General features: G+C 39.3%; 1 protein-coding gene and 1 long non-coding RNA gene across 2 annotated transcripts; one reads left to right on the forward strand and one right to left on the reverse strand.

Moving 5' to 3' along the window:
• Positions 1 to 343: 343 nt before the first annotated feature.
• LOC130918025 (uncharacterized) lies at positions 344 to 4,771 on the reverse strand. The gene is made up of 3 exons (XR_009063550.1): positions 4,406 to 4,771; positions 3,323 to 3,431; positions 344 to 1,597 (listed from the first exon to the last, which is right to left on the reverse strand). It is a non-coding gene; the product is annotated as an uncharacterized LOC130918025 (long non-coding RNA).
• LOC130918018 (serine/threonine-protein phosphatase 5-like) lies at positions 4,564 to 26,946 on the forward strand. The gene is made up of 13 exons (XM_057839867.1): positions 4,564 to 4,697; positions 13,595 to 13,836; positions 14,681 to 14,828; positions 15,002 to 15,123; positions 15,196 to 15,261; positions 21,122 to 21,220; positions 21,292 to 21,397; positions 21,481 to 21,623; positions 21,741 to 21,828; positions 25,492 to 25,532; positions 25,607 to 25,785; positions 25,863 to 25,944; positions 26,027 to 26,946. Exons 1-13 carry the CDS (start codon positions 4,565 to 4,567, stop codon positions 26,087 to 26,089), a joined length of 1,512 nt encoding a protein of 503 aa, XP_057695850.1. The 5' UTR covers position 4,564; the 3' UTR covers positions 26,090 to 26,946.
• Positions 26,947 to 27,934: the final 988 nt, after the last annotated feature.

A 27,934-nucleotide genomic window follows, 5' to 3' on the forward strand; every position in this document is an offset into this window, starting at 1 on the left:
CGCTTTTGTATGAATATTCATTGTTTTGACAGTAACATACTGCGTACCCGATGTTAGTTAATAGAGTAAATAGAGTTTTCTATTGTATATTAGCATTTAGCTAAAGGGTTTTTGGGAACTCAAAATGCTAAGTGTATTATGTTAGTTGATATTTTTTTAGTAATAATAATAAATAATAATAATTTTAATAATAATTTTTAATAATTAATAATTGTTGACCTTCAAGATTTGTATTTGAGGACCCCTGGTTTAGAGTGATGAATGAACTAAAAAAAAAAAAAAAAAAAAAAAAAAACATCAAGATTGCACTCTTTTGAAGGGATTGTTTGCTATGTCCCAAAGTATAGTTAAGTTGCATTTCCACCACATTTAGCGATTCAAAAAGAGGAAGTATCACTTTGATATATACTGTGTATATATATATATATATTTTTTTTTTTTAATCTATGACCTCAGGCTTAAAATCGGCAGGCCTAGCATACAGTGAAAGTACTTTCAACACATCTTCTTACATGACTCGGAGGGAGACACGAGTCATCGCTCTTATGGGTAAAGGGAAAGTGTAATCACACTGCATGGTTACTAAGTGTTCACCGGGGGGTCACCGGTGGTGACTCACCTGACTCCCTGGCCACTCACACTTGACTCTTGGATGCTCTTTGTGAATCAGAGCAAGGAGAGCGGATTAGGCTATACTCCTTCATGTCGCAGTAATGTATGAAACACAGTCTCCTCATTAAAGAAGAAAGCCACAAACATTTAAATCAGAAGTCTCCTTTTCCTTTTCAGGCGCCACTCTCATTAGTCTGTGCAGTGGAGTTCTGGCAGTGGAAAAGCGAACCTCTCCACCTAAGGTTGCGTTATGTTTTTGGCAAACGATTTAATTCTAGGCAACAGTGTGTCACTTGCCATGTATGTGTATTGGACACGAAAAGATTGAAACATTAGCCTTCCTGGTGGAATTGCAGGATTAACGTGAAATTCATAATAATACATTTTATTTGAAGGCCCCTTTCTGGCACTCAGGGTCGTTTAAAAAACGATTAGACAAAGGCTAAAAACTACAATAATGACGAAAGACTAAAAATAATTAAGTATAGATTTTTCAAAACAATAAAATACTAATCTATGAAAATAATTAGCAGAACAGTATAACACAAATCAGGGATTATTATGGATATGCGAGTCTGAACAGGTGAGTTTTGAGTTCCGATTGAAAAAGGGGGAGTGAGTTTGTGTTCCTGAGGTCGGGTGGTAGTGATGAGGCGAGCGGGAGGGGGACAGACAAGTGTATGGAGGTGGAGGACCTACAGTATGGGCACGGGAGGGCATTGTGAATTGGAGGAGGTTGGACAGGTAGGGAGGGCAAGGGCAAGGTTGTGGATGGCCTTGAATGTGAGGAGGAGAACTTTGAACTTGATGCGGAAGCGGACCGGGAGCCAATGGAGCTGGCAGAGAACTGGAGTGATGTGGTGGATGAATGGGGTACGGGTTATAATGCGAGCGCTGAATTCTGGACCAGTTGCAGTTTATGTAGGGTCTTTTGAGGGAGGCCAAGGAGGAGGGAGTTGCAGTAATCCAGGGAATTCACTATAACCTGTAAAAGAGTACCGTATTTTCCGGACTATAAATCGCAGTTTTTTTTCATAGTTAAATTGTTAGCATGTTCTTTATGCTATAGTTGTCTGAATAACTCTTAATAGTAGAGATGTCCCGATCGATCGGGTCCGATCACGTCATTTTCAAAGTATCGGAATCGGCAAAAAAATATCGAACATGCCTTTTTTTAATATATGTATATTTTTTTAATTAAATCGTTTTCTAATTGTATTTAACGTTACAGACATAATATGTTACACTCATCCAGAGTCTTTAGTTTAGGCTGTAGGTAGGGTTATCAAATTTATCCCGAAAACGGCGGTAATTAATTTTTTAAAAAATGGTATCACGTTAAAATATTTAACGCAATTAATGCATGCGCTGCACGACCCACTCACGCATTGTCGCGTTCAATCTGTAATGGTGCCGTTTTACCTATGTAGAAAGCTAAAAGGCCGCGTTAAATGAGTAGAGTGAATTTTGGCAGCCTTTGAGCCTTTTTTTAATTGGTTAAAGACTTAAAATCCCTCTCCCTACGATTAGAAACATCATGGGAAGCAATGTGGGGAAGAAAGGTAGTAATTTATCTTTTTCTTAACACCCTATGTTATTTCCCAACCCAGGGAAGATATATCAATTGGTACCACTACGCACAGTCACAGTTGCACTTCCCATCATGCATTTGGGCATGGCTACAGTATCATTTACTGAAAGCTCAACATATACACTAAATAGCAATATTTATTCACAATATACAAAGTCACATTTATCCTTTAAAAATTATAAGTCTTTCTATCCGTGAATCCCTCTCACAGAAAGAATGTTAATAATGTAAATGCTATCTTGAGGATTTATTGTCATAATAAACAAATACAGTACTTATGTACTGTATGTTGAATGTATATATTCGTCCGAGTTTTATTCATTTTTTTCTTAATGCATTGCCAAAATGTATATGATCGGGAAAAATTATCGGGAATGATTGGAATTGAATCGGGAGCAAAAAAAAAAAAGCAATCGGATCGGGAAATATCAGGATCGGCAGATACTCAAACTAAAACGATCGGGATCGGATCGGGAGCAAAAAAACATGATCGGAACAACCCTACTTAATAGCTACTGTATATTACTTTAACCTAACGGCCACGTTCGCACTTCGTTGTTCATGCATCATTTAACATTATCATACTGTACACTTATTCAGCATGTTGTTCTCTATTGTATTTTTATTTTAAATTGCCTTTCAAGATGACATATCTGTTCTATGTGTTGGATTTTATCAAGTAAATTTCCCTCCAAAAATGCGACTTATACTCCAGTGCGACTTATATATGTTTTTTTCCTCTTCGTTGAGCATTTTATGGCTGGTGCGACTTCTACTCACTCATGTGCAACTTATCGTCCGAAAAATAAGATATTTTTACCTTGTCTAAACTTTTGAAGGCAAATGCTCAAGTACATTTTGCAGAATTTGCTGTTCTCTAATAGGGCGCTGAACAGTTATTATTCAAGAATGGAACTATACAAAGCCTGGGGGAGTCACAGTAAGGTATACAAGTAGATATACAGTATATAATTGGAAATGCATCCTTTTGTAATTTTTTCTCAATTGAAATGTTGTCCTGTATCCTGGTTGCTCCTGACATTTCACCCAAAACCAAAATATGCCTACCAAAGCTTTTGTAAAAAGTCCATGTGTGCATACATTTGTGAGGATGAGCACCTGCACTTTGTTTGTCCCCTTTACTCTGACATCTGTGGAGGCCGGCAGCTACCCGCTGAGCTCAGATGGCAGGAAATTTCCAGAGCAACATCCTCATGCCTGAAGGCACCTGGAAGAGGACCAAAAGAAATTTGTGTGAAAATGTTTGCAAGCTTGTTTTTTTTCAAGTCATTTAACAGCATTTCAAACTGTAAATTCCCACCATGTTAATGTACACTAATGATACGGTTAGAACTAACATTTTACCATGAGGTTGACTGCACGTATAACTCACATTCTTTTCTATTGCATTTAGTTCACTGTTTCCAACCACTATTGCATTACCCAATTTCACTTTTTTGGTCCAAATTTTTTTTTTTTTTTTTTTAAATTAACATAGTATAGGAAATAGGCACATATTTATCACTTGTTTACATTCGTGATTAAACTAGGACGAGATCATCATTATTTTAATACAGTATATATACTGTTTGGAACATTTTGTTCGGTGGCTGTTTAAGGCCAAAAGCGTGTGAAAGTTAGAATTAGATACTTACAAACAACAAAAATGTCTGGTAAATATCTTTAGTGCTCCCTGCTGGTTGATAAATAGAACTACTATCAAACAGGTGGTTAAAAAACAAAACAAACAAAAACAGTTTCCTTGTCGTTCCTTGGAACCAAAATGCCACTTGCCTTTTTGGCCAATTTTAACCCACTATTATTAACTCATTCGCCGCCATTGACGACGCTAGACGTCCAATCCCTTTTGACCGGGAGGGAGCGACCTTTTACCCTATCCATTCAATATGGATTGGACGTATAGCGCTGTCAATGGAAACTGAAGATGGACTTCACAGCTTGTCTCAAACTTTAAATGAAGTGGATGTCTATCGTTTTCAATAGCCGGCAATAGTTACGTAAATCGTTGCAGGGTGAGCTAATGGCAGATTTCCATGTCAGTAACGCTCCCTACTGGTTGATAACGCGCAATACAAAAGTATAATACGCAAATTTACCTTTTTAGCTCAATTTCATCTCATAAATAATAATCAACACAGTCAATTGTTAAAATAAATAGACACTGCAATAGTAAAATTTTACCAGAAGCCATCCTGTAGCGTCGTCTGTTGTGTTAAGTAATGTTAGCTTGCACACGCATTCCATTTTAGTAAAATGATGCCTGTTTAGGCTAATTTTGTAACTATTCATCAAAAGAAAACAAATCTTAAAACAGATTGTTCGACGCGAGCAAGAAAACTCATGCCACAACTTTGCGACCTTTGCGACAGTCCGTCAATGGCGTACGCGTCGGATTACGGCAGCGTGAAGAAGATGGCGGAGGGAGTAAACGATGCCGAGCTACTCAAGGAGAAGGCCAATAAATACTTTAAAGGTGAGCTGGCAACGCTGTCAAGTCGGCGGTCCGCGTCGGCGGCCGAAAGCAGACGACGGCGTTACCGGTTTTCGTAGAAGGGGGCAAAATGTCGGCTTATAAACGGCCCCGATCGCAGTCACACGTCAATATGAAGCAAAGCTAACGAGGCGCGTGAAGCCCATTCATTGGGCTCATGTAAGCGGCTAGCTCAGGCTAACAGCGTCTTAAACCGCGTGAGTCATTGTCGCACGCAAGGCAAGTTCACGTCAAAGTAAATTCGGTACCGTTTCGTTAGTTTGGATGCGTGGCCGTATAGTTTGCTGAAGTTAAAATATAATTGATGTTACTCTGTGTGCTTCGAAGTTGCTAGAATATTCCTTGAATTAACGGAACCGTCATGTGAGCAGCAGCGCATACTGACATAGCCTCGTCGTCAATCAAATGAATTTTATTGAGCGGGCCACGCTTTAATGTGATGTTAACAGCAGCGGTCAAAGAGCGTGGGGGTCTCGGGACGCAGGTAAAACATTTTAAAGAACCCCCTGTTAATCTAAACAAAAATTTTGACTTGTAAAAGGTCATAATGGTACATGTAAATAAACATCTTTCAAGGTAAATTCGTAATATTAAAGGAATAATGAACTCATTGGCTGCTATTTAAGGAGGAGGAGTAGTACAATTTAAAAAAAAAATGTAGTATTGAAAGTTTTTTTTTTGTATTGTGACAATACTAGTTTGTGCATTAAGAAATGACGCAACACTTTGGTCCTCTAGTTGACTATTAAATAACATTCTCAGAGCAGTCTTCCACCAAAGCAGCCAAATGCAAAGCATCGCCATTTTTTCTGACATCTGCGACATTTATGCGTTCTCTTCTCATCATATCACCTACCCTACAAATTTAAGTTATTTAGACTAACGTGTTATCCAGTTATCACTGACCTCTGGCACATTTTACTTCATTACCCCACAGTTGAATCACCTGTTCTATTACATATTACTGCACCACACACATAGACATAAGGAACTGAATACATAACCCCCGCCTTTTGTAGGTTTCACCCACTGGCGGATGAAATCATTAAAGGGATCGACGTACAGAAAGACTTGTAATTCTTGAAAGATAAACGTTATTTAAGAGTTAAAATAATTTGACATTGAAACCCCTCTTGCTGTTTTCGTTTTATTACAATTTGTAAAGTAGTTTTAATTAGTAGGTCGCCATTGTTGTTGACGTCGCAGGGCAGTGACGTCAGTGTTACGCTGCCGGGCTTCCAGAGTATGACCCTAGCGACATAAATATAACATCTGTTCAACCCTTTCAATTTGACATTAATTAGCATGACCGCATTATTGATAATTCACAAAACAAGCAGCAAAATGAACAGGAAAGACGGGATGAGACGAGAGTAAGGCAAAACCGGTGTTCTGTCTAAATGTACTACACCGGCGAAACGTCCTATAAGAGGCGAATTTGACACCCAAAGTACTACTTTCAGCTTCTTTTGTGTACTACTTTCAGCTTCTTTTGTGTATATGCATGCAGACAACATACTAAAGATGCCTTAAAAAATACTTAAACCTAATAATATCAAATAAGGGTGGTTCAAATACGCTACGTGACTAATGTGTAATGTTGGGCATCGAGCATCAATGGGACCCGGTTCTAACACTGATGCTCCCGGAACCGTTGGAATTTTTAAAAATTGCTGTCGAAAACCACGAAGAAGAAGCCACAAGAAGCGCGTGTTTGTGCATTGCTACGTGATTACAACCATGGACACGGTGCGGCAGCGCTCAAAAGTTTGGCTTAACTTTACCCAAAAAAAAAAAAAAAAGACCTATCACCTCAGTGCAACATTTGCAACACAACTATATCATGCAAAGGTGGCTGCACGACCAATCATGCACGACCTGCTTCATGGAATGCAAGCGCCAAGTGCATAGCTAGCTGAATGCTATGTATTTGACACGCTGCGCCGTCAGAACCAGGCAAGTAAAACAACACATGACCCCAGATTAAGCAGTAGATGATGGATGGGTGGGAATAGTATAAGAATAAATCGTATTTTTACGTCGGCTGTGGTCGATATAACGTATATAGAACTAGATGCGAAATGACAGACTCGGCGGCGTGAGAACATGTAAAGAGAACTAGATGTGAAATGACTCACTGGCGTTAGTAAACAGCCACCATCTTAAACCAGTAGACGCCTCTGTTAAAATCAACAGTATTAAAAGCCTTTTTGTTTTAAAAATTTTTTGTGTTGCTTATTTAGAAAGAAGCAGCCATATGAAGCATTCGATTACTTTTTTTAATGAACTGGTAGCAGTAAAAACATAGCATCACATCACATAGCATCCTAGCCAGACGCTCTGATCTCTTCTTCTCCGCATTATACGTACACACTCCTACAGCGCCACTCACTGGCCTAACTGATATTGTCACAACACAAACATTGCATGTGTCTGTAAACCAACAGAATCGGCTTTACAAATAAGGAAACCTTATTATTTTGCTTCATCTACATCAAATTGTAATCAATAGAAGAATTTATACTAATGCTTCGTCGTAGCTCCCAGCTAAGGTATATGTATGGCAAAAGAATATGTGTAAATGTTTTCTCCGCGAGCTTTTGAAAAATAAACATCTTTGCGAAAGTGCACTTAAGTGGAAAGAAACTTCATCCCATTCACGTTCAAAGACTGATATTTATATGCAAGTTAAAAATAGCTCTGTGAGAAGTGCATATAATTCATAAATTTCATATTGTTTTAATAATAATTAATAATAATAATACATTCTAAATTCATATAATTAAAAAAAAAACAACAAATTGAAATGACATTAATATCAACTAATACATTTTAAATAGAGCTGGGAATCTTTGGGCACCTCACGATTCGATTACGATTCAGAGGCTCCGATTCGATTATAAAACGATTATTGATGTACCCCCCTTCTTTTTTTTTTTTTTTTTTTTTTTTTTTTTTTTTTTTTTTTTTTAAAGTTTTGTACACTAGTTCCAAAATTGTTCAAAAATACTCTCAGGCTAAACCAAACTACTATTTCAGTATCAAGTTAACATATAGCAGTAAACAAATATACAAAAATAACATTAAATTAAAAAAAAACTCCAGTCCCCATTCTGTATCAGCAGCTTTAAACTACATTCAATTAATTTAATGTTGTGAATCAACCGTTAAAGTTGTTAAAGTTGCTCCCGTTATTCCATAATTTCCCTTTTGTCTACTTTTGACATGTGAAAGTTTTAAAACTATTTTAAAGATAGATTCAAGTCAGTATTTTACCGATTTAGGAGTATTTTAGATAAATTAGTTAATTAGGTTTGCTTGGAGGTTCGCTACAACAGCCTTGCAGGGAAGTTTACTGCTTTAAGATGGCGGCCGTTTACTAACGCCCACATCTAGCTTTTTGCAGATGTGCTGCTACCGCTACCGAGTCTATATTGCATCTAGTCCTATATAAATGATATCTACCGTAACATTATGTAGCTGTACTTGTAGCAGCTTTTCGGCAGCAGTCAGGTATGTTGTTGTGTTTTTTTTATCTCGTGGCATGAGTTGAGCTAGAGCCCTGAGTTGAGCGTTGGCATTACCCGAGGGGCCGTGTAATGAGAAGCATGATGTTTAGTTACTCCCGCTCCGTTCCGTCCCGAAGACCATGCGGCGCGCTGAGTGTGTTGTACTTCCATTTTACTTGGCATATTTCAATAATCGGAATTTGGATGTTTGTGAATCGTTCTCGAATCTTCTACGGCCGAATTGCGAATAATCTAAGAATCGGAAATTTTGCACACCTCTAATTTTAAACTAGTGCTGCAACGATTAATCGATTAACTCGAGTATTCGATTAGAAAAAATATTCAAATTAAATTTTGTGCTTTGAGTATTCGTCTAATTAAAGTGGCGTTGTAATGGTTTATTTTGAAAGTGTTTACATTTAGTTTATTGATTAGGGTGGATATATTGCCCTCTTGTCAGCCTCATTTCACATGGCTGAACCCAACTTCCCCCTGTTAAGATCAGTTTTTGTTTGGGCTAATATTTTTTAATGCCTTTGTAATTTAGTTTTTATGTATATTTAGCCGTTTTTTGTGGGAATAGGAGTCAGAACCATTTGTTAAAAGCATTAGAATTTATTATTATTTTTTTTTTAGCATTTTATAGCATTTAAGCTAGCAGACTTTTGCTATCTAAGTTAGCCAATTGTTCTTTTGCTGTACGTTGATCCTCATTTATTTATTTTTTTATACCATTTGAGGCTCAGTTAGGTATTTTGATTTTTCATGTTCCTTATCCGATTACTCGATTATTCGAACTAACTGGTTCATCGATTAATCGACTACTAAAATAATTGATAGCTGCAGCTCTATTTTAAACTATAAATGTTTTGACCCTGCCTTTTTTTTTTTTACCCTGCCTCTTAAAAGAATCGGAATCGTTTGGAACCAGAATCGTTCAATTTCAAACGATGCCCAACCCTACTAATGTGGTCAATGGATCAACAATCTGCTTTAAAGCTACCACAAGAAAACACAATGCTTAAAAGTATAAGAGGGAAACACATGCAAAAAGTATTTTAAGGCAATGAAAAGGTAATAAAAGACTCAATAAAAACGCAAACAGTAAGTACTCGCCGCTTTTACCCAATGTACGCATGTGTTGGACGTCTCGCTGCGTAGAAGGAATTGCAGAATACCGACAGTGTTCGTCTAATAAGTGACAAACTACGTCATTACCCCGAGCGTCCATTGCGTGCATAAAGCACGGCACCCTCCGTAGGTCAAAATCATTGGTAATGTTTTATGTGTTTCTAATAACATATTTTATTAAAAGAGAACAATTGTGGCTTATTAGAGCATACAAGTCCTTAAGTCCGAGGTTCCCTTTAAATTAGTCAGGGACTACACAATGGACGCATGATTTCATAACTAGTACAGAAGTTTCATTTTAAGGTAGTTCGTCATTGACAAAATCACCATATATTGGCCACATTATTGGTTATATTTACATCGCCAAAATTTCTTTAATCCGATTAGCGTTAAAATTATGATCGGATGCACTGTGTTCATGCATCAGAACATCAGTCGGAACAAATTATTTTGACGTGCGCAGATTGATGCTGTGTTCATGTGGTGTCGTAATTAAGCTAAATACAGTATGTAGCTAACTTTTTAAAAAAGATTTATCATCAGTTTGCACATTTTTTTTCACACCGGCATAATAACGTAGTGTACACATTTTAATCTTATTTTTGAACCAAGTGTTCGCTAAAATGTTCAGTTACAAGAAACACCTATTGTTTGGATTTTGATGCATTCTCTTTTTGTTGTTGTAAATGAATTAATTGGTCTGAAACAGTTTTTCCCACCAACAAACCAAAATGAAGTCCATGTCTGCTATGTCTTTTTGCTACAACTACAACAAAAGCACATGAACAGGATGTACTCGTAATTATCAATGTGGTAAGGTTAATCTTTCCCAAAGCGTGTGAAGGCTGCATGACCAAATATAACAGGAAAAAATAGTAGTAGAAGAAGAGAAAGCCCTAGTGACATCCATGTCAACAAAACGTTGTTCATTTAGACATTAAATGTTAGCATTATTGGGTGTATTTTTCCTATTTTTCCGCCATCAAATCGTTCAACACTTTTAAGAGCTTTTAATATTTCCAGCAACGTGTTCGTCTCATATACACGCCAGTTTAGTCTTGCGCAAGTTGCGCTTACTGCTTCTGCTAGCTTCTGGAATAACAGAAACGCATATACCGTATTTTCGGACTATAAGTCACAGTTTTTTTCATAGTTTGGCAGAGGGTGCATCTTGTACTCTGGAGCGACTTATGTGTGATTTATTACGGTCGGGTCAGGCCGACTTCTCTCTGGCTAACTTCTTTTAAATAAATATAGCTTATTGGCCTGAATATAAGACGGTGTTTTTTTGCATTGAAATAAGATTGAGAAAGAGGGGGTCGTTTTATATTCGCGATCTAGACATTATACCCATTCACGACGCTAGATGACGCCAGATATCATTGAAGCGATGATGTTCTGTGTGATAGATCTCAGCTACTCTCCCCATTCATGACGCTAGATGGCGCCAGATATCATTGAAGCGATGTTCTGTCATGACAGATCTCAGCTACTCTCAAGTTTAACCACTTTGCATTATCTTATTGCAATGTTTTTCCTTATTCAGATTTATTTCAAGACTACAGTTACAGTTAGACTTTGATGGTTAATGCAGTTATTGCAATTTTGTTGTTTTATCACAATAGATTGGTTTATTTACATTTCAAAAACCAGAAACCATTCATTTACGAATGTGATTGCACTTTAGTTTACATATTTAAATGTTCAGATATTAAGATTTGAATTAGGCAAAATGACATGGTTTTTCTCTCAAATATATTGTTATAATCATTTGTTTCAGATGTACTGTAATTATTTTCTGTATAAAAATGAATTTGGTGTTCAAAAAGTCTTTTTTCAAACTTGAGTCTTGAAAAAGAGGGGGTCGTCTTATAATCAGGGCCGTCTTATATTCGGGCCAATACGGTAAATCGCACCGGAGTATAAGTCGCATTTTTTGGAGGTGAAGTCAGTATACATCACGCCTAATGCAATCTTCTGATATGCTTGCAAGCATGAACAGTTGTTTTTCACAGAAACTGCTGATAGTTAGTTTTGCCTCAGATAATCATGGACTTTTAACTGCCAACCAGCTAGGCTCATGAACTATTTTGCAAGATCCGCAGGAAGAGTTGATCACTAGGGTTGTTCCGATCATGTTTTTTTGCTCCCGATCCGATCCCGATCGTTTTAGTTTGAGTATCTGCCGATCCCGATATTTCCCGATCCGATTGCTTTTTTTTGCTCCCGATTCAATTCCAATCATTCCCGATACTTTTTCGCGATCATATACATTTTGGCAATGCATTAAGAAAAAAATGAATAAAACTCGGACGAATATATACATTCAACATACAGTACATAAGTACTGTATTTGTTTATTATGACAATAAATCCTCAAGATGGCATTTTTAACATTATTAACATTCTTTCTGTGAGAGGGATCCACGGATAGAAAGACTTGTAATTCTTAAAGGACAAATGTGACATTGTATATTGTGACTAAATATTGCCATCTAGTGTATTTGTTGAGCTTTCAGTAAATGATACTGTAGCCATGCCCAAATGCATGATGGGAAGTGGAACCATGACTGTGTGCTACCAATTGATATGTCTTCTCTGCGTTGGGATATAACATAGGGTGTTAAGAAAAAGATCAATTACTACCTTGCTTCCCCACATTGCTTCCCACGATAGCTCTAATCGTAGGGAGAGGGATTGTAAGGCTTTAGCCAATTAAAAAAAGGCTCCAAAGGCTTCCAAGATTCACTCTACTCATTTTATGCTGCCTTTTAGCTCTCTATATAGGTAAAACGGCGCCATTACAGATTGAGCGCGGCAATGCGTGAGTGGGTTGTGCAGCGCATGCATTAATTGCGTTAAATATTTTAACGTGATACAATTTTTAAAAAATTAATTACCGCCATTATCGGGATAAATTTGATAACCCTACCTTAAGCCAAAACTAAAGACTCTGGATGAGTGTAACATATTATGTCTGTAACGTTAAATACAATTAGAAAACGATTTATTTAAAAAATATACTGTATATGTCAAAAAAAGGCATGTCCGATATTTTTTTGCTGAGTCTGATACTTTGAAAATGACGTGATCGGACCGGATTGATCGGCATCATCTCTATTTATCACCAAACAGACACACCTCCTTTTAAGTACAGCATATAAGCAACGCCGAGCTCTCTGTTCGGTGTGCATTTATCCACACAGCTTTTGTTCTGTCATTTAATGCAAACAGAAATTTCTGAAATTAAAACTGAGCAGTAATGATCGTTTGCCTCCAGTCTTTTTTCATCAATCCAGTCTAGCCGTCTTACCTGAATTGAAAACGAACACTCGGATGACCTGAAAGACTGCTTCGAACAGGGGAAATTTATTTGATAGAATCCAGAACCAAGATCGGACATGTCATCTTGAAAGGCATTTTAAAATACAATAGAGAACAACAGGCTGAATAGTTGTACGGTATGCTAACATTACATGACGCTAGAAGTTAGATCGGGCCTAAAAAATACAACCCGACCCGACCGGCTCGCGGGTTTTAAAGCCCGACGCGGCCCGAGCCCGATCAATTACCTTGATTTGCTTGCCCGAGCCCGAAAAAACCCGAAATTTTATGTTTATTTGTAGGCACGAGCCAATCTATTGTGATAAAACAACAAAATTGCAATAACTGCAATAACCATCAACGTGAAGTCCAACTTAAACTGTAGTCTTGAAACAAATCTGAATAAGGAAAAGCATTGCAATAAAATAATGCAAACTGGTTAAACTTGAGAGTAGCTGAGATCTGTCATGACAGAACATTGCTTCAGTGATTTTTGGCACCATCTAGCGTCGTGAATGGGTATAACGTCTAGAACGCGAATATAAGACGACCCCCACATTTTCAGTCATTTCAATGCAAAAAACACCGTCGTATATTCGGGCCAATACCCTTCATTGCGCATTTTGTGGCTGGTGCGATTTATACTCAGGTGCGACGTATAATCCGAAAAATACGGTACTGATATCACCAGAAAGGATGGATTGTTCCAAAATTTGGGAATAAAGTGTTTTCATGTGCGCCAATCAGATTACACGGTCGGCACAGTTCGGAATAGAATCTTGATCAGAATGGCCTGGATCATCTTAGAATATTGCGAAAGGGGTGTATACATGAAGCATTTTTATTCTGACCAGGCTTCTAATCCAAATAATAGTGTCCATGTAACCATACCTTTTGTAATTTTTTTTTTTGCAGATAAAGACTATGAAAATGCCATCAAGTATTACTCGGAGGCCTTGGAGCTCAACCCATCCAATGCAATCTACTACAGCAACCGCAGCCTGGCGTACCTGCGCACGGAATGCTACGGGTACGCCTTGGCGGATGCCACCAAGGCCCTCGACATTGACAAGAACTATATCAAAGGGTATTACCGCCGGGCCACCTCCAACATGGCGCTGGGCAAGTTCAAAGCCGCGCTTAAGGACTATGAGACGGTAAGACAGCCTAGTGAAGAGGCAAGGCCTCGTCTAGTCGAGTTACAGCTAATCTCCACACTTTGAAAGAGGGATTATGTGCTAATCCTGTCATGTCATGATGAGCGTGTGAGTTAGTGCTGCAACGATTAATCGATTAACTCGAGTATTCGATTAGGAAAAAAAGATTCGAATCAAATTTTGCTGCTTCGAGTATTCGTTTAATTAAAGTGGCGTTGTAATGGTTTGTTTTTTTGAAAGTGTTTGCATTTAGTTTTATTGATTTGGGTGGATACACTGCTCTCTAGTCTGCCTCGTTTTACATGGACAAATCCAGCTGCTCCCTGTTAAGAACAACATAAGATAAGTTTTTGTGTGAGCTAATGTTTCTTAATGCATTCGTAATTTAGTTAAAGGTATATTTAGCCAATTTTTGTGGGATTATGTGTCTGAACCATTTGTAAAAGCATTGTTTAAAAAAAAAAAAAAGTATTTCATAGCATTTAAGCTAGTGGACTTTTGCTGTGTAAGTAAGCGAATTGTTCTTTTGTTGTACATATGTAGATCCTCATTTTTTATTATTTTTTTAATACAGTTTGAGGCCAAGCTCAGGTATTTTATTTTTTTCCATGCTTATCTGATTACTCGATTAATCGAACTCGTTCATCAATTAATCGACTACTAAAAAAATCAATAGCTGCAGCCCGAGTGTGAGTGTTGGTGTCATGTCTACTATTTGCATTGTAAAAGTATTACTGCAATTTTTTTTCTAATGAGTTTGCTATTAAAGTGTTTTTGTATCATGTTAATGTTGGATTTCAATTATTGCAAACACAAATTTAATGTCTTTGTTGTGTGACAACAGGTAGTACGCGTTCGACCGAACGACAAGGACGCGAAAATGAAGTACCAGGAATGTAACAAGATCGTCAAACAGAAAGCCTTCGAGAGAGCCATCGCTAGCGACGAGATCAAAAAGTCGGTGGTCGATTCGCTTGATATTGAAAGCATGAGTAAGTGTGAAAAAATTTGACTACTCACGCACAAAGAAACGGAATCATATAGAAGGGAAAAAATGTTGTGGAGGAACGGGTTAATTAAAACATTTATGACCGGGAGAAAATGGATGGTTGGATGGAGGCATGCATAAGCGTCATTCTCAAATGATACCGCTGTCTTGTCGCAGCAATCGAAGATGACTACACGGGTCCCAAACTGGAGGATGGCAAGGTCACCTTGAAGTTCATGAAAGAAATGATGGACTGGTTCAAAGAACAGAAGAAACTGCACAGAAAGTGCGCATATCAGGTAAGGCGTCGCTGGCGGTGAAAAGCCATGAGGCTGACGAGTAAATATGGAATAAAATTTTGTCTTTTGCAGATTTTGGTGCAAGTAAAAGACCTTTTATCCAAACTACCAAGTCTTGTAGAAGTCACAATAGAAGCGGTAAGCTTGTCTGTATTTTTAGGTTAATAAGGACAGCAAAAAGAGAAAGCAAGTTTTATTCCTACTACCCTTCACATAATATGAAAACGTGTACAGTGAACCCTCACACTTCAAGGTCGCCGAAATCGCAGTCTGAGTACATTGCGGAGGTTCGAAAATATTAATCGAAAAAAAATGTTTGTAAAAAAAATTCAAACAAAGCACTGAAACGAGACTGAAGCGAAACATCACATCAACAACAAGTCTCAGGAAGCAACAAGAGCCTACACAGGATGTCCCATGAATAAAAAATAAAATCGAGGCCTGTGATCGATTACTTCGATTAATTTGATTAGAAAAAAGATTGGAATCAAATTTGACTGCTTCGAAGATTCGTTTAATTAGTGACGTTGTAATAGTTTGTTTTGAAAGTGTTGCATTTAGTTTTATTGATTTGGGTGGATGCACTGCCCTCTAGTGGGAACAATTAATGTGCCATAACTAGTGAAGCTGAATCCAGCTGTTCCCTGTTAAGACCAACATAAGGTATTTTTGTGTTTGAGCTAATATCTTTATTTATGCATTCATTATTTAGTTTAAAAGTATATATATAAAACAGTTTTAGAATTGTGGAAATATGTGTTTGAACGATTTGTTTAGAGCTTTGTAAAAAAAAAATTAAAAAATTTTTTTAAAGCATTTTATAGCATTTAATAATATTTAATAAGACTTTTGATATGCAAATTACCAAATTGTTCTTTTGTTGTCCGGTACTTACAGTAGATCTTTTTTTTTTTTTTTTTTTTTTTTCCTAATACCGTTTGAGGCTAAGCTCAGTATTTTAATTTCGGTTCAATGCATTACTTGCTCTTGTGAAATGAAAATGCATTCTGCATAGTTTGAAGAAACACTCGGGTACAGTATTTTATTTTTTATTCGCATTTAATGCTCTTTTGAATGTGCAATCTTGGTAAATCAGAATGTTATTGCACGAATAAACACTTGTTTCTTTGTTTTACATGTCCTAAAATTTATTCTGCAACGCATTTAATGTTTGTGATCCGATTACTTGACTATTCGAACTAACTAATCCATTACCTAATCATTCGATAGCTGCAGCCTTAATTTGCGAACATTCGTAGAACACATGCTGTGTCCTTCAATTGGTAGGCAAAGAGGGTTGTGACCGAGCAAAACAGCCCTTGATGAGAACGTAGCGTGCCTTGACCCTTTGGATGGCCCAGAGGAGAGATCGTCAAAGTGAGTGTCAGGCATTAAAATCACTCACCTTTCGGCGAAATTCGCCGTTTTGAAGTCAAAAAGGGTGACCTACGTGAATTGTGTAGATCCGAGGAGAAAATTTTTAGGGGGGGAGGGGGTCGTAAGTCCATCTAACTAAAGACATGTTTTTTGAAGTTACTAAGCATGTCGCAATATGCAATGAGTCCATTTATCGCAAGGTAAATAAAAATGACGGCAGTCATTTTCACGGCAGAATTTTATCACCGCGTGCGTGCCTACGTTTGAGCGTGTGTGTAGATGACATATGAGACTCCAGTTGTTGTGTCCAGATGTTTAATGGTCAACAACACGGCGTAGAATTACAGTTCACACATACAAAATAAGAAGACACGTATATTAAACACTGTAAACGTTAGCATTTCTACACTGAGACTAATGGGGGAAAAAGGACAATCTACTTTAGCACGCTATAAAATATTGGCAGTCTTTTCCAAAACGCAAACATGCAGTTAAAAGGTGACACTTCAAACATGAAAAATCGCTGGTTAACAACATTTGCAAATGTAAAAATAAGGGGGGGAAATCCATCAGTGACACCACAAGCAATGACGAAAAGTGCTTTTTGCGGAGTGTAAAGTTGTTAGCGGTTAAGCGAGCGTACTTCCGGTGAACATTTCAAAACAAAAGCACGCCACGTTTGTCATTTAAATAATGATTTCTGGAGTTAATCCCACATACGTCAGAATTAATACTATAATATATAATTATATATAGTAGTGTACTATAATAATAATGCTAGACATTTTTTTATATGAATTGTTTTGAATAATTTTGGAAAGGCATAGTCAGTGTTCTGAATCTGTTTACATTCCATTCTTTCGCACGAGTAAATGCTATCAGCTAAGCCTGCACAATATATCGTTTGAACATGGCCATCACAACGTGCAAATGCGCAATAGTCACATCGCAGGACGTGCAATTTTTTTTTCTTTTTTTCAACATTTAAACATTTGTTTTACTTCATGAACGCAGCAAGTGTGCAGATCCTGGATTAAACGGAGTTATAAAAATTAGGGCCGACGGCGCCATTTTTCAGAGCATCGGAATTGGGTGAAAAGGATCGGGTTTTTATTTAAAAACAACATACATTCTTGTTTTTCTGCTTAATGCTCGTACAGCACCACAGTATCTCACTCTCTCTCCTGCTAGGCAGCGCGACCAAACTGTTTTTCTTCACTCTCCCTCCTGCTAGGCAATGCGACCAAACTCTGTTAACAGTGCAGCTATCCCGAACGGAGCTATTCAAGTTATTTGCTGAAAATTTTCTCGTTTTAATATCGCAATATACAGTGGGGAGAACAAGTATTTGATACACTGCCAATTTTGCTGGTTTTCCCACTTGCAAGCCATGTAGAGGTCTGTAATTTGTATCATAAGTTCTCTTCAACTGTGAGGGACGGAATCTAATACAAAAAATCCAGAAAATCACATTGTATAATTTTTAAATAATACATTTGTATTTGACTGCATGAAATAAGTATTTGATACATTACCAACTAGTAAATATTTCGGCTCTTAGTTCATTTTTAAGAACCCCTCCTGTTCTCCACTCATTACCGGAAGTAACTGCACCTATTTAAACTTGTTACCTGTATAAAAGACACCTGTTCACATGCTCAAACAAACAAACTCCAACCTCTCCACAATGGCCAAGACCAAAGAGCTGTGTAAGGACATCAGGGATAAAATAATAGACCTGCACAAGGCTGGGATGGGCTACAGTAAAATAAGCAAGCAGTTTGGTGAGAAGGTAACAACTGTTGGAGCGATTATTAGAAAAATGGAAGAAGTTCAAGTTGAAGGTCAATCTGCCTCGTTCTGGGGCTCCATGCAAGATCTCACCTCGTGGGGCATCACTGATCATGAGGAAGGTGAGGGATCAGCCCAGAACTACACGGCAGGACCTAGTCAATGACCTGAAGAGAGCTGGAACCACAGTCTCGAAGAAAACCATCGGAAACACATTACGCCGTCATGGATTAAAATCCTACAGCGCACGCAAGGTCCCACTGCTGAAGCCAGTACAAGTCCAGACACGTCTGAAGTTTGCCACTGACCATCTGGATGATCCAGAGGAGCAATGGGAGAAGGTCATGTGGTCGGATGAGACCAAAATTGAACTTTATGGTCTAAACTCGGCTCGTCGTGTTTGGAAGAAAAAGAATGATGAGTACAACCCCAAGAACACCATCCCAACCGTGAAACATGGAGGAGGAAACATCATTTTTTGGGGCTGCTTCTCTGCCAAGGGTACAGGACGAATGCACCGTATTGAGGGGAGGATGGATGGGTCTATGTATCGCCAGATCTTGGCTAACAATCTCCTTCCTTCAGTGAGAGCCCTGAAGATGGGTCGTGGCTGGGTCTTCCAGCATGACAACGACCCAAAGCACACAGCCAAGGCAACTAAAGAGTGGCTCCGTAAGGAGCATCTTAAGGTCCTGGAGTGGCCTAGCCAGTCACCAGATCTGAACCCGATAGAAAATCTATGGAGGGAGCTGAAAGTCCGTGTTGCCCAGCAGCAGCCCCGAAACCTGAAGGCTCGGGAGAAGATCTGCGTGGAGGAGTGGGCCAAAATCCCTGCTGCAGTGTGCCGGGAACCTGGCAGCCACAGTAATAGGGTGGTAGGTGGGTCCCACACTTTTTCCTCATGGCGTGGCTCCTGGGGTGTGGCCTCCCCTCTGCCTGGGCTGCCGGCCGCGGGAGTGGGGTGGGGGGTCGGGGCTCCGATCTTGCATCACCCCATTACAGTTCCTCAGCGTTCTCCTGCCTCCGCCTTCCCCTCTTCTCTGACTGGACATCCGCCCTGCGCTCCGTCGTGGGTCGCTGGCTTGGCGCTGGTGTATCAGCGGGGTGTTGCCTGCACCGGCGGGGGGCCTTGTCCTGCCTTGGGCTTAGTGGGCCGCTGGGGTTCCCGTGGCGTGCCGTGTCGGTTGGGGGGCTGCGGCTCGTGGCCCGGGTGGGCGGGCGGGGGTGGGGGTAGACATGGGGTTAGTGGTGCGTCCCCTCCTCCCATCTCTGAAGGCCGGTTGATGGGTGCGCGGGTGGCCCGGGGGACCACCCTGGATCCCGGGGGGGGGGGGGGGGGCTCGTTTGCTGGGCTGCGGGAGGAGGGATGGGCTGCGCTTGACCCCCCGGCCTCCCTCCTTGGGCTAGCTGGGTGGGGGCCGTGGCCCTGGGTTGGCTCCCGCGCGGCTTCTCCGCCCGTCTGCATGGCTGTCGTGCATCCGGTGGGGCTCGCGTGCTGCTGGATGCGGTTGGGCATGCTCGGGTTGGGGGTCCTGGTGCCGGGACTGGCGATGGGGCGGCGTAGGGTTGGTCGCCAACGGGCTTACATTCATAAGAGATTCACATGATTACTGGGTTCTAGATCACAGAACTGATTTGTGTACACTCTATTTCAATCACTTAGCGTATAGACACCCCCACCCCCCTCTTTCACTGGCCAATAGGCCCCCACATGGTGTAAACCGGAAATACATCTCGCTGACGATGGCACCAGCATATTAATAATTACTCTAGATGTTCCATGTATTTCTTGTTGTTGTTTGTGTATGTTTCTTTTCTTTCTTCTCTTGTGTTGCTTTTCTTCTGTCCCCCCATAATCCCTTCCTGTTCGCTGCTTTGTCATAATAAAAAGGTATTTTGAATGATCACAATGGGAGTATATCAGACTCTCAATGTGAAACATTAAAACTTTTCAGACAACCCGGGCACTTAAGACTTCCATTCTCTGTGTCAAACAGCTGAACAGGACAGGTTAAAAAAAATAATAATAATAATTAAAAATAAATGCAAATTTATTATTTAAAAATCATACATCGAGATTTTCTGTTTTTTTTTTTTTTTTTATTAGATTCTGTGCCTCACAGTTGAAGAGAACTTATGATACAAATTACAGACCTCTACATGGCTTGCAAGTGGGAAAACCAGCAAAATCGGCAGTGTATCAAATACTTGTTCTCCCCACTGTGATATCGCAAACTCCCCAAAAATCGCAATGATAGTTTTTTTTTTTTCAATATCGTTCAGGCCTACTATCAGCATTTGACCTCAGTGTTCATGTGTGATTAATTACTGTTATATACATGTTTATTTGTACTTTAATAAAGAATTTTAGTGTTCTAAAATGTTTTTGTGAATTAATAAGCGTCAACAAAAATTATTTTGCTAAATTAGTAAAAAACAAAAAAAATTAGTCGACCAATTGTAAAAATAGTCTGCTGACTAATCGGGAGAAAATTAGTCGTTTGGGACAGCCCTACCGGAACATATTTCCTCCACACCCTTCTCACCTTTTTAACCCCTGACCCATTTTCATGCCTGGAGTGTACATTCCGTTGGTTTTGCATATGCGCATGCATGTACACATACAGGGAAATTCAACGGGTACTCCACATCGCGGGTTTCACCATTCACAAGGGGTTCACAGCCCCCCATTCACCACGAAGTGGGAGAGTTCACTGTATTTTAAGTTGTTCACTGCCATTGACAATGAATGGCAGCCAATGAGTTAGGGGTTCGGTTCCATCATTTATCTTATACTTATATTCTTCAGCTCTCAATGTTTTTTCAACAGGCAGAAAAAATAACAATTTGCGGCGACACGCACGGGCAGTACTACGATCTCCTTAATATCTTCGAGTTGAACGGCCTACCGGCAGAGAGCAATCCATATGTATCCTTTTGGACTTTCCATTTCAGGATTCTAAGCATTTCTTAAAATCTTCTTAACCGGGTTGAACTCAGCTTTTCAACGGTGACTTTGTAGACCGTGGCTCTTTTTCAGTGGAGGTCATTCTCACCCTGTTTGGATTCAAGCTGCTCTTTCCTGACAACTTCCATTTGCTTCGAGGTAAGCGTTTAGTAGTGGAAGGTGCATCAGCCTGTAACGCTTTGTGAATAATGTAGGATTAACTTAAGATGGCTGACTGGCAGGTAACCATGAAACGGACAACATGAACCAAATGTACGGCTTTGAAGGTGAAGTTAAGGCCAAGTACACCGCGCAAATGTTCCAGCTATTCAGCGAAGTCTTCCAGTGGCTGCCGCTAGCCCAGTGCATCAACAGCAAAATTCTGGTAGGTAGACCACTACTACTTGTCCTTAAAAGGGCAGTCATGTCAATTCCGTATTTTGACAGTGGAGCATTTCATCCGAAGTAGTGAACAGCCAGAAACTGATTTATTTTGGCTCAGGTTATGCATGGTGGGCTGTTCAGTGAAGATGGCGTCACGTTGGAGGATCTCAGGAAGATTGAGAGGAACAGACAGCCTCCAGACTCGGGTACTCTAAGGGCAGTGGGGTGTGTTGGTGCGTTTAAATTGGTGGGTGGGTGAATGTGTAGGTGTGGTCGTGTGTGTTTTGCGCGTGGGATGGTTTATGTATCTGTATATTTATTTGTGCTGCAGTAGGAAGTGTGTGTTCGATGAGAAGGTGTGGTGGGTGGGTGATGTGAGATTTTGGTGAGGTTTTTGTTGGTTTCTGGTTTGGATGTGCGCATGTATTTTTGTGGGGATGTCTGCATGGATGTATTAATTTGGGTATTTTTCATGATATTTTTATTTCGTTTTACATTTTTTCTCAAATTCAGCTAGTTATAATTAGAAGTGGCAATCTTGGGACACCAAACAATTCAATTACAATTCAGAGGCTACGATTCGATTATAAATCGATTACTGATCCCCCCCCAATGTATTTCGTACATAAGTTCCAAAATTGTTCAAAAATCCTCTCAGGCTACAGCAAACTACTATTTCAGTGTCAAGTTAACAGTTAAAAACAATAAATAATACACTCAAGTCCCCATTCTGTATCAGGAGCTTTACACTACATTCAATTAATTTAATGTTGTGAATCAACCGTTAAAGTTGTTAAAATTGCTCCCGTTATTCCATAATTTCCCTTCTGTCTACTTTCAACATGTGAAAGTTTTAAAACTGTTTCATCATTTAAAGATAGATTCAAGTCAAGATTTTGCCGATTTCGAAATATTTTAGATAAAAAGTTAATTAGGTTCGCTACAACAACCTTCCAGAGAAGTCTGCTGCTTTAAGATGGCGGCTGTTTTCCTACGCCGGCAAGTCTATCATTTCGCATCTAGTTCTGTATACATATTCTAACGCCGCCGTCTGTCATTTCGCATCTAGTTCTATATATACATGATATCTACCTAAGCATTATGTGGCCAAAACTTTTGTAGCAACTAGCGACTGGGCGTTGTTCGTAGCGGCTGTCGGCTGCAGTCAGGAATAATCAGTGTTGTTAATAACGGTGTTAGAATATAATGGCGTTAATAACGGCGTTACTAACGGCGTTATTTTTTTCAGTAGTTAGTAATCTAATTAATTTTCTCATCTTGGCAGCGTCGTTACCGTTACTGAGGATGGAAAGGCGTGTGTTACTTTGTGTTGCTACATTGGTTGAATGACCAGATAAAAGTCTGAGGGAGGCGGACTCACCGAGACGACAGAGCAGAGAAGGAGTGGGGAGGAGGCAAAAAAGTTGTGACGCCGAGCAAACGCGATGCTAGGCGGCTCCAATAATACCTGATTGTAGCCGATAGCATACAAACTACGCCCACATGATATGGTAGATATGCTCGACATGGTAGATATCACATACTGTATATATATAGAACTAGATGCGAAATGACAGACACGGCAGCGTTAGCAACATGTACAGTATAGGAACTAGATGCGTTAGTAAACAGCCGCCATCTTAAAGCAGTAGACTTCTTAGGAAGGCTCTGTTGTAGAGAACCTTCCTCGCAAACCTACGGTAAGTAACTTTTTATCTAAAATACTCCTAAATCAGCAAAATCTTGACTTGAATCCATCTTTAAATGATGAAACAGTTTTAAAACTTCCACATGTCAAAAGTAGACAGAAGGGAACTAATGCAATAATGGGAGCAATTTTAACAACTTTTAACAGTTCATTCAGGGTAAAGGGTAAATTAGGGTAAAGAATTGGGCTAGGGCCAATTGTCCCAAAAACCTTTTACGCTTCACATAATGTGACCTAAGTTTTTTTTGTTTGGTTTTTTTTTTTTTTTTGGAGGAAAAAAAAAACATGAAAATTATCACCAGTTACTTTGCCAAGTAACTAATTACTCTTACATTCAGGTAAATGAGTTGGTAACGCAATTACGTTTTGGGAGAAGTAATTTGTGACTATAATTAATTAGTTTTTTTAAAGATTTTAAGATTAACAACACTGGGAATAATTGTTGATGAGTGACGGCATAAGGTAAACATGATATTTACTCTTGTTATATAAGTAAGACGTTATATAAGTGTGCAACTTATATAATAGAGTTAATTTATTTTCCCCTCAAAATATAGCCATTAATATCTAAACCACTGACAACTAAAGTGAGTACACCCCTATAAAAAAATGTGCATCCCTAAATGTCCAAATTGAGTACTGCTTGTCATTTTCCCTTCAAAATGTCATGTGACTCGTTACAGGAGTGCTGTCAGCATTGCTGCAGAGATTGAAGAGGTGGTGGGGGGGGGGGCATTCCCACCACCATACTTGACTGTAGGCATGACACACTTATCTTTGTACTCCTCACCTGGTCGCCGCCACACATGCTTGAGACCATCGGAACCAAACAAATTAATTTTCGTTTCATCAGGCCATAGGACATGGTTCCAGTAATCCATATGCTTTGTTGACATGTCTTCAGCAAACTGTTCGCGGGCTTTCTTGTATACCGTCTTCAGAAGAGGCTTCCTCCTGGGGTGACAGCCATGCACACCAATTTGATGTAGAGTACGACATATGATCTGAGCACTAAAAGGCTGACCCCCCACCTCTTCAATCTCTGCAGCAATGCTGACAGCACTCCTAACGAGTCACATGACATTTTGGAGGGAAAATGACAAGCAGTACTCAATTTGGACATTTAGGGATGTACGTAGTTCCCATGCGGTGTACAAACTTTTGTTGCCAGGGGTTTAGATATTAATGGCTATATTTTAATAGAGTTAATTTTAGGGGGGGGGGGAATTAACTCTGTTATATAAGCTGCACCCAGACTACTTTTCATTGTGTCAAAGTGTCATTTTGTCAGTGTTGTCCCATGAAAAGATTTACTTAAATATCTGCAGAAATGCGAGGGGTGTACTCACTTTTGTGATACACTGTATATTCTGATTTTGGGGACAGGATACAAAAACATAGGCTTTATCTTTAATTTCAATACATTTTATTTAGTAGTCTTGCTTTCCTGTTATAGCTTTCTTTTATTTTAGTTAACCAAAAATATATTTTTCAATTCAAGTTTTTGTCATTTCATGCTTTCTCGTTAACAGTAAAAACATTGGTAGTGCTTACCTGTGTAGTGCTGTAATTATTTTTAGAATTGATCATTCTATCGCTTAATCAGATAGATTTGGTTGATAATACAGTTTACGACTAAATGATTATTTCCCCAATTATTGTTCATTAACCAAATATTGTTGTTTATTTAGTATTATTTAATGATCAAATTCAACCAAATGTAGAAAAGGATCACATGGAGAAATGTTCTACTCAATAAACTGAGAGCCACTTCTTGGATATTGATATACTATATTCATTTACACAAGTTTGATCAACAGTTCTGAGGCTACTTCTGGGTCAACTAATTGCAGTTTTTCTTTGTTTTAATTGAGCCTCACCAGGGCGAAGTAGCATCTCAACGTGACATTGAACTGGGCTGCAAGTTATTATTTTTAACAGCTTAAACTAGATAAAATACAATAATAGATTAATATTCACACTGAATCCTTGTCAATAGCTGGCCCTTTATATGAAGTAAAAGCTCTTAAAATTATTAGACTATATGATTATATGGTGGATTTAATTTAAAGGTTGCTCAAGAATACACGCCATAAAACTCATCAGTAAGTCTCATTGTCTGGAGGGCATATTACAATCTTCTTTCGTGTGTGACTCGCAGGTCCCATGTGTGATCTCCTCTGGTCGGACCCCCAGCCTCAGGTCAGCTCCGCTCTAAACTCTTTACGCGTCTTTTAACATGCTCCTCAGATGAATGAAGTTTGAGTTTTATGCAGAACGGGCGGTCGATAAGCAAGCGAGGCGTCAGCTGCCAGTTTGGGCCCGACGTGACGGAGCGCTTCTTGGATCAGAACAAGCTGGATTTCATCATTCGGAGTCACGAAGTCAAGGCGGAGGGCTACGAGGTCACTCACTCAGGGAAGTGCATCACAGTCTTTTCGGCGCCCAACTACTGGTGAGTAGCCCTTGCCCCACTTTGGGCGATGGAGTCCTGACACCTCCTAACGTTTCTGGTCTTCTACCGCCCCCTAGTGACCAGATGGGAAACAAAGGAGCTTTTATCCACCTCAGGGGATCTGATCTCAAGCCAGAGTTCCACCAGTTCACTGCCGTGGTCAGTATGGTGCATCTGTGTTCTCCCAAAGATTCAGACCTCAGTTTGTGAGTCTCATTTTCCTCCTCCCTTTGTTTTCTAGCCTCATCCGAATGTCAAGCCCATGGCGTACGCCAACACGTTAATGCAGCTGGGGATGATGTAGACGTCCAAGGCAACCTGGAAGCGTCACACATCATTTCTCTCAGTGCTCCATGACTCCTCCATGGGTCTAAGAGAACGTCGAGGCCCAACCTCACTTTATGAGGGAGATTCCTTAGACTCACTCACCTGGTCCACAAGGTTACCACTTCCAAACTGGAAAACATTTGCTCGCTTCGTACATGAATCCAACACTCAGAATCACTGTTATGTCTCCTTGTTCTTGTTTTTTTTTTTTAAAACGATTGACATGGATCACCTTTCTGGTCCGTACCAAAGATGTGTAACAAATTGTCAAGGTTTCATTCAACAATGACGCTCAGCGTTCAACGCACGCGCACAGCTGGAATGGTTCAAGAGCAGCATGTCCATGAGTGTCTCCAAAAAAATAGTATGATATTTGTTTCCATATTTTATTACTTTTTCAGGTATAAGTACGATCCCAGTTCGGAAAAAAAAAAAAAAAAGACTGACTCTGGGTTCACCGAGGTGCTGTTTGCTCTTTGTGACGTGTTAGCTAGAACAGATGTGCTAAACGTTTAATTTGCACTGCTTCTTCCAGAAGAAGATACTGCTGCTCCCCTCGCCACCATATTTTCAACCCGGCAGCTCATACACCGTCCCAAACTCTGAACCCAAACACCCAATATGTCACCCGGAATTGTGGAAAAGTCCGGTAGCACAGGCAACGTAAAACGTCCATAATGTAACCCTGTCTTGAAAACGCACAGCTGCATTGTATCGTGACCCTCGACTTTTTAGGTAAAGAAATACACTTATGTGTATGTATATATACTGTATCATTTATTGAGATTCCATGTAATGTTTGGAGAAAAAAACTGAATAATAATAAAAAAAAGTCCTGATATTTTAGAAATGTGTTTTGCATCCTTAATTGTGGGGACAAAAAATATATATGGCGGAAAACACAGACGAGACTGAAAAAGCAGTTTCTGCTCTTGCACTCCTCTTTAAAAGAAACTGCTGTATTTTAAGCCAAAACAACTGTTGTGTTCGATAGAATGTCATAGCAGGTTCATGGCGCATTAAGCCCCCAAACTATTTTTAATTTGCCCGTTTTACCCTGGAAACCACCGTTTACAGACGTTGCACAACCGTTTTTGATACAACCCAGCCATGAAAACAAGGTAATTTAGTATTCAAGATGTCATTTTTATCACAATGAAAAAAATGGGGTCTGTTAAAAGTGACGGATATCTACCTCATAACTATCGCTAAATTGTATTTTTTTTTTTGTTTGTTTGTTTGTTACTGTCGCATTTTCCCCGATATGTTAGATGATGAATAATCGGTCCAAACAAAGAAAATTTTTTAAAAAAGTCTAGAGGGGTAAATATATGAAAAAGAACAGCTCGACCGCTCCTTGATGTCTGCGATTTCTGCATCGCGACCCTTGTCATATAATATTACCTTGTTTCACCCATAAAATCCCCCAAAAATCCAGCTGTTGCCATTCACCGCTGTGTCTTTACACTCACTGATACATGCGACATGGAGTTTTTGGATCGAAACATGGTAAGTACGCGATAATATCTCAAAGTCATGGCGTCTGTAATTCTGCTCTCGCGTGCTCTCGCCCCCAGATAGGGTTCTGCTGTTTCAAAAACATTAAAAATAAATAAATAAAAAAGCCCTCCTGCCCAAAATTTTTCTTCCCCAATAAAGTTGAGGGTTTAGGCTTTCAAATGATGTATATTTGTGTTATTTTTAACAAAGGTATTTTCGGGTCAAGCTGGCGCTAGTCAGTCCTGCATTGTATTCTGTGGAAATTACAAAAAGAAAGTACCGAGTAGATAGTTTAAATAAATACACATACCTAAATAACCTT

Source organism: Corythoichthys intestinalis, chromosome 6 (genome assembly GCF_030265065.1).
Source record: "Corythoichthys intestinalis isolate RoL2023-P3 chromosome 6, ASM3026506v1, whole genome shotgun sequence".
In the NCBI taxonomy this organism is placed as follows: Eukaryota; Metazoa; Chordata; class Actinopteri; order Syngnathiformes; family Syngnathidae; genus Corythoichthys; species Corythoichthys intestinalis.

Coding starts and splice junctions, on each gene's coding strand:
- LOC130918018 (XM_057839867.1), top strand. CDS start 4,565: ATGCCACAACTTTGCGACCTTTGCGACAGTCCGTCAATGGCGTACGCG. Junction 4,698..13,594: donor GGCCAATAAATACTTTAAAG/GTGAGCTGGCAA, acceptor TTTTTTTTGCAG/ATAAAGACTATGAAAATGCC. Junction 21,221..21,291: donor CGGCAGAGAGCAATCCATAT/GTATCCTTTTGG, acceptor GGTTGAACTCAG/CTTTTCAACGGTGACTTTGT.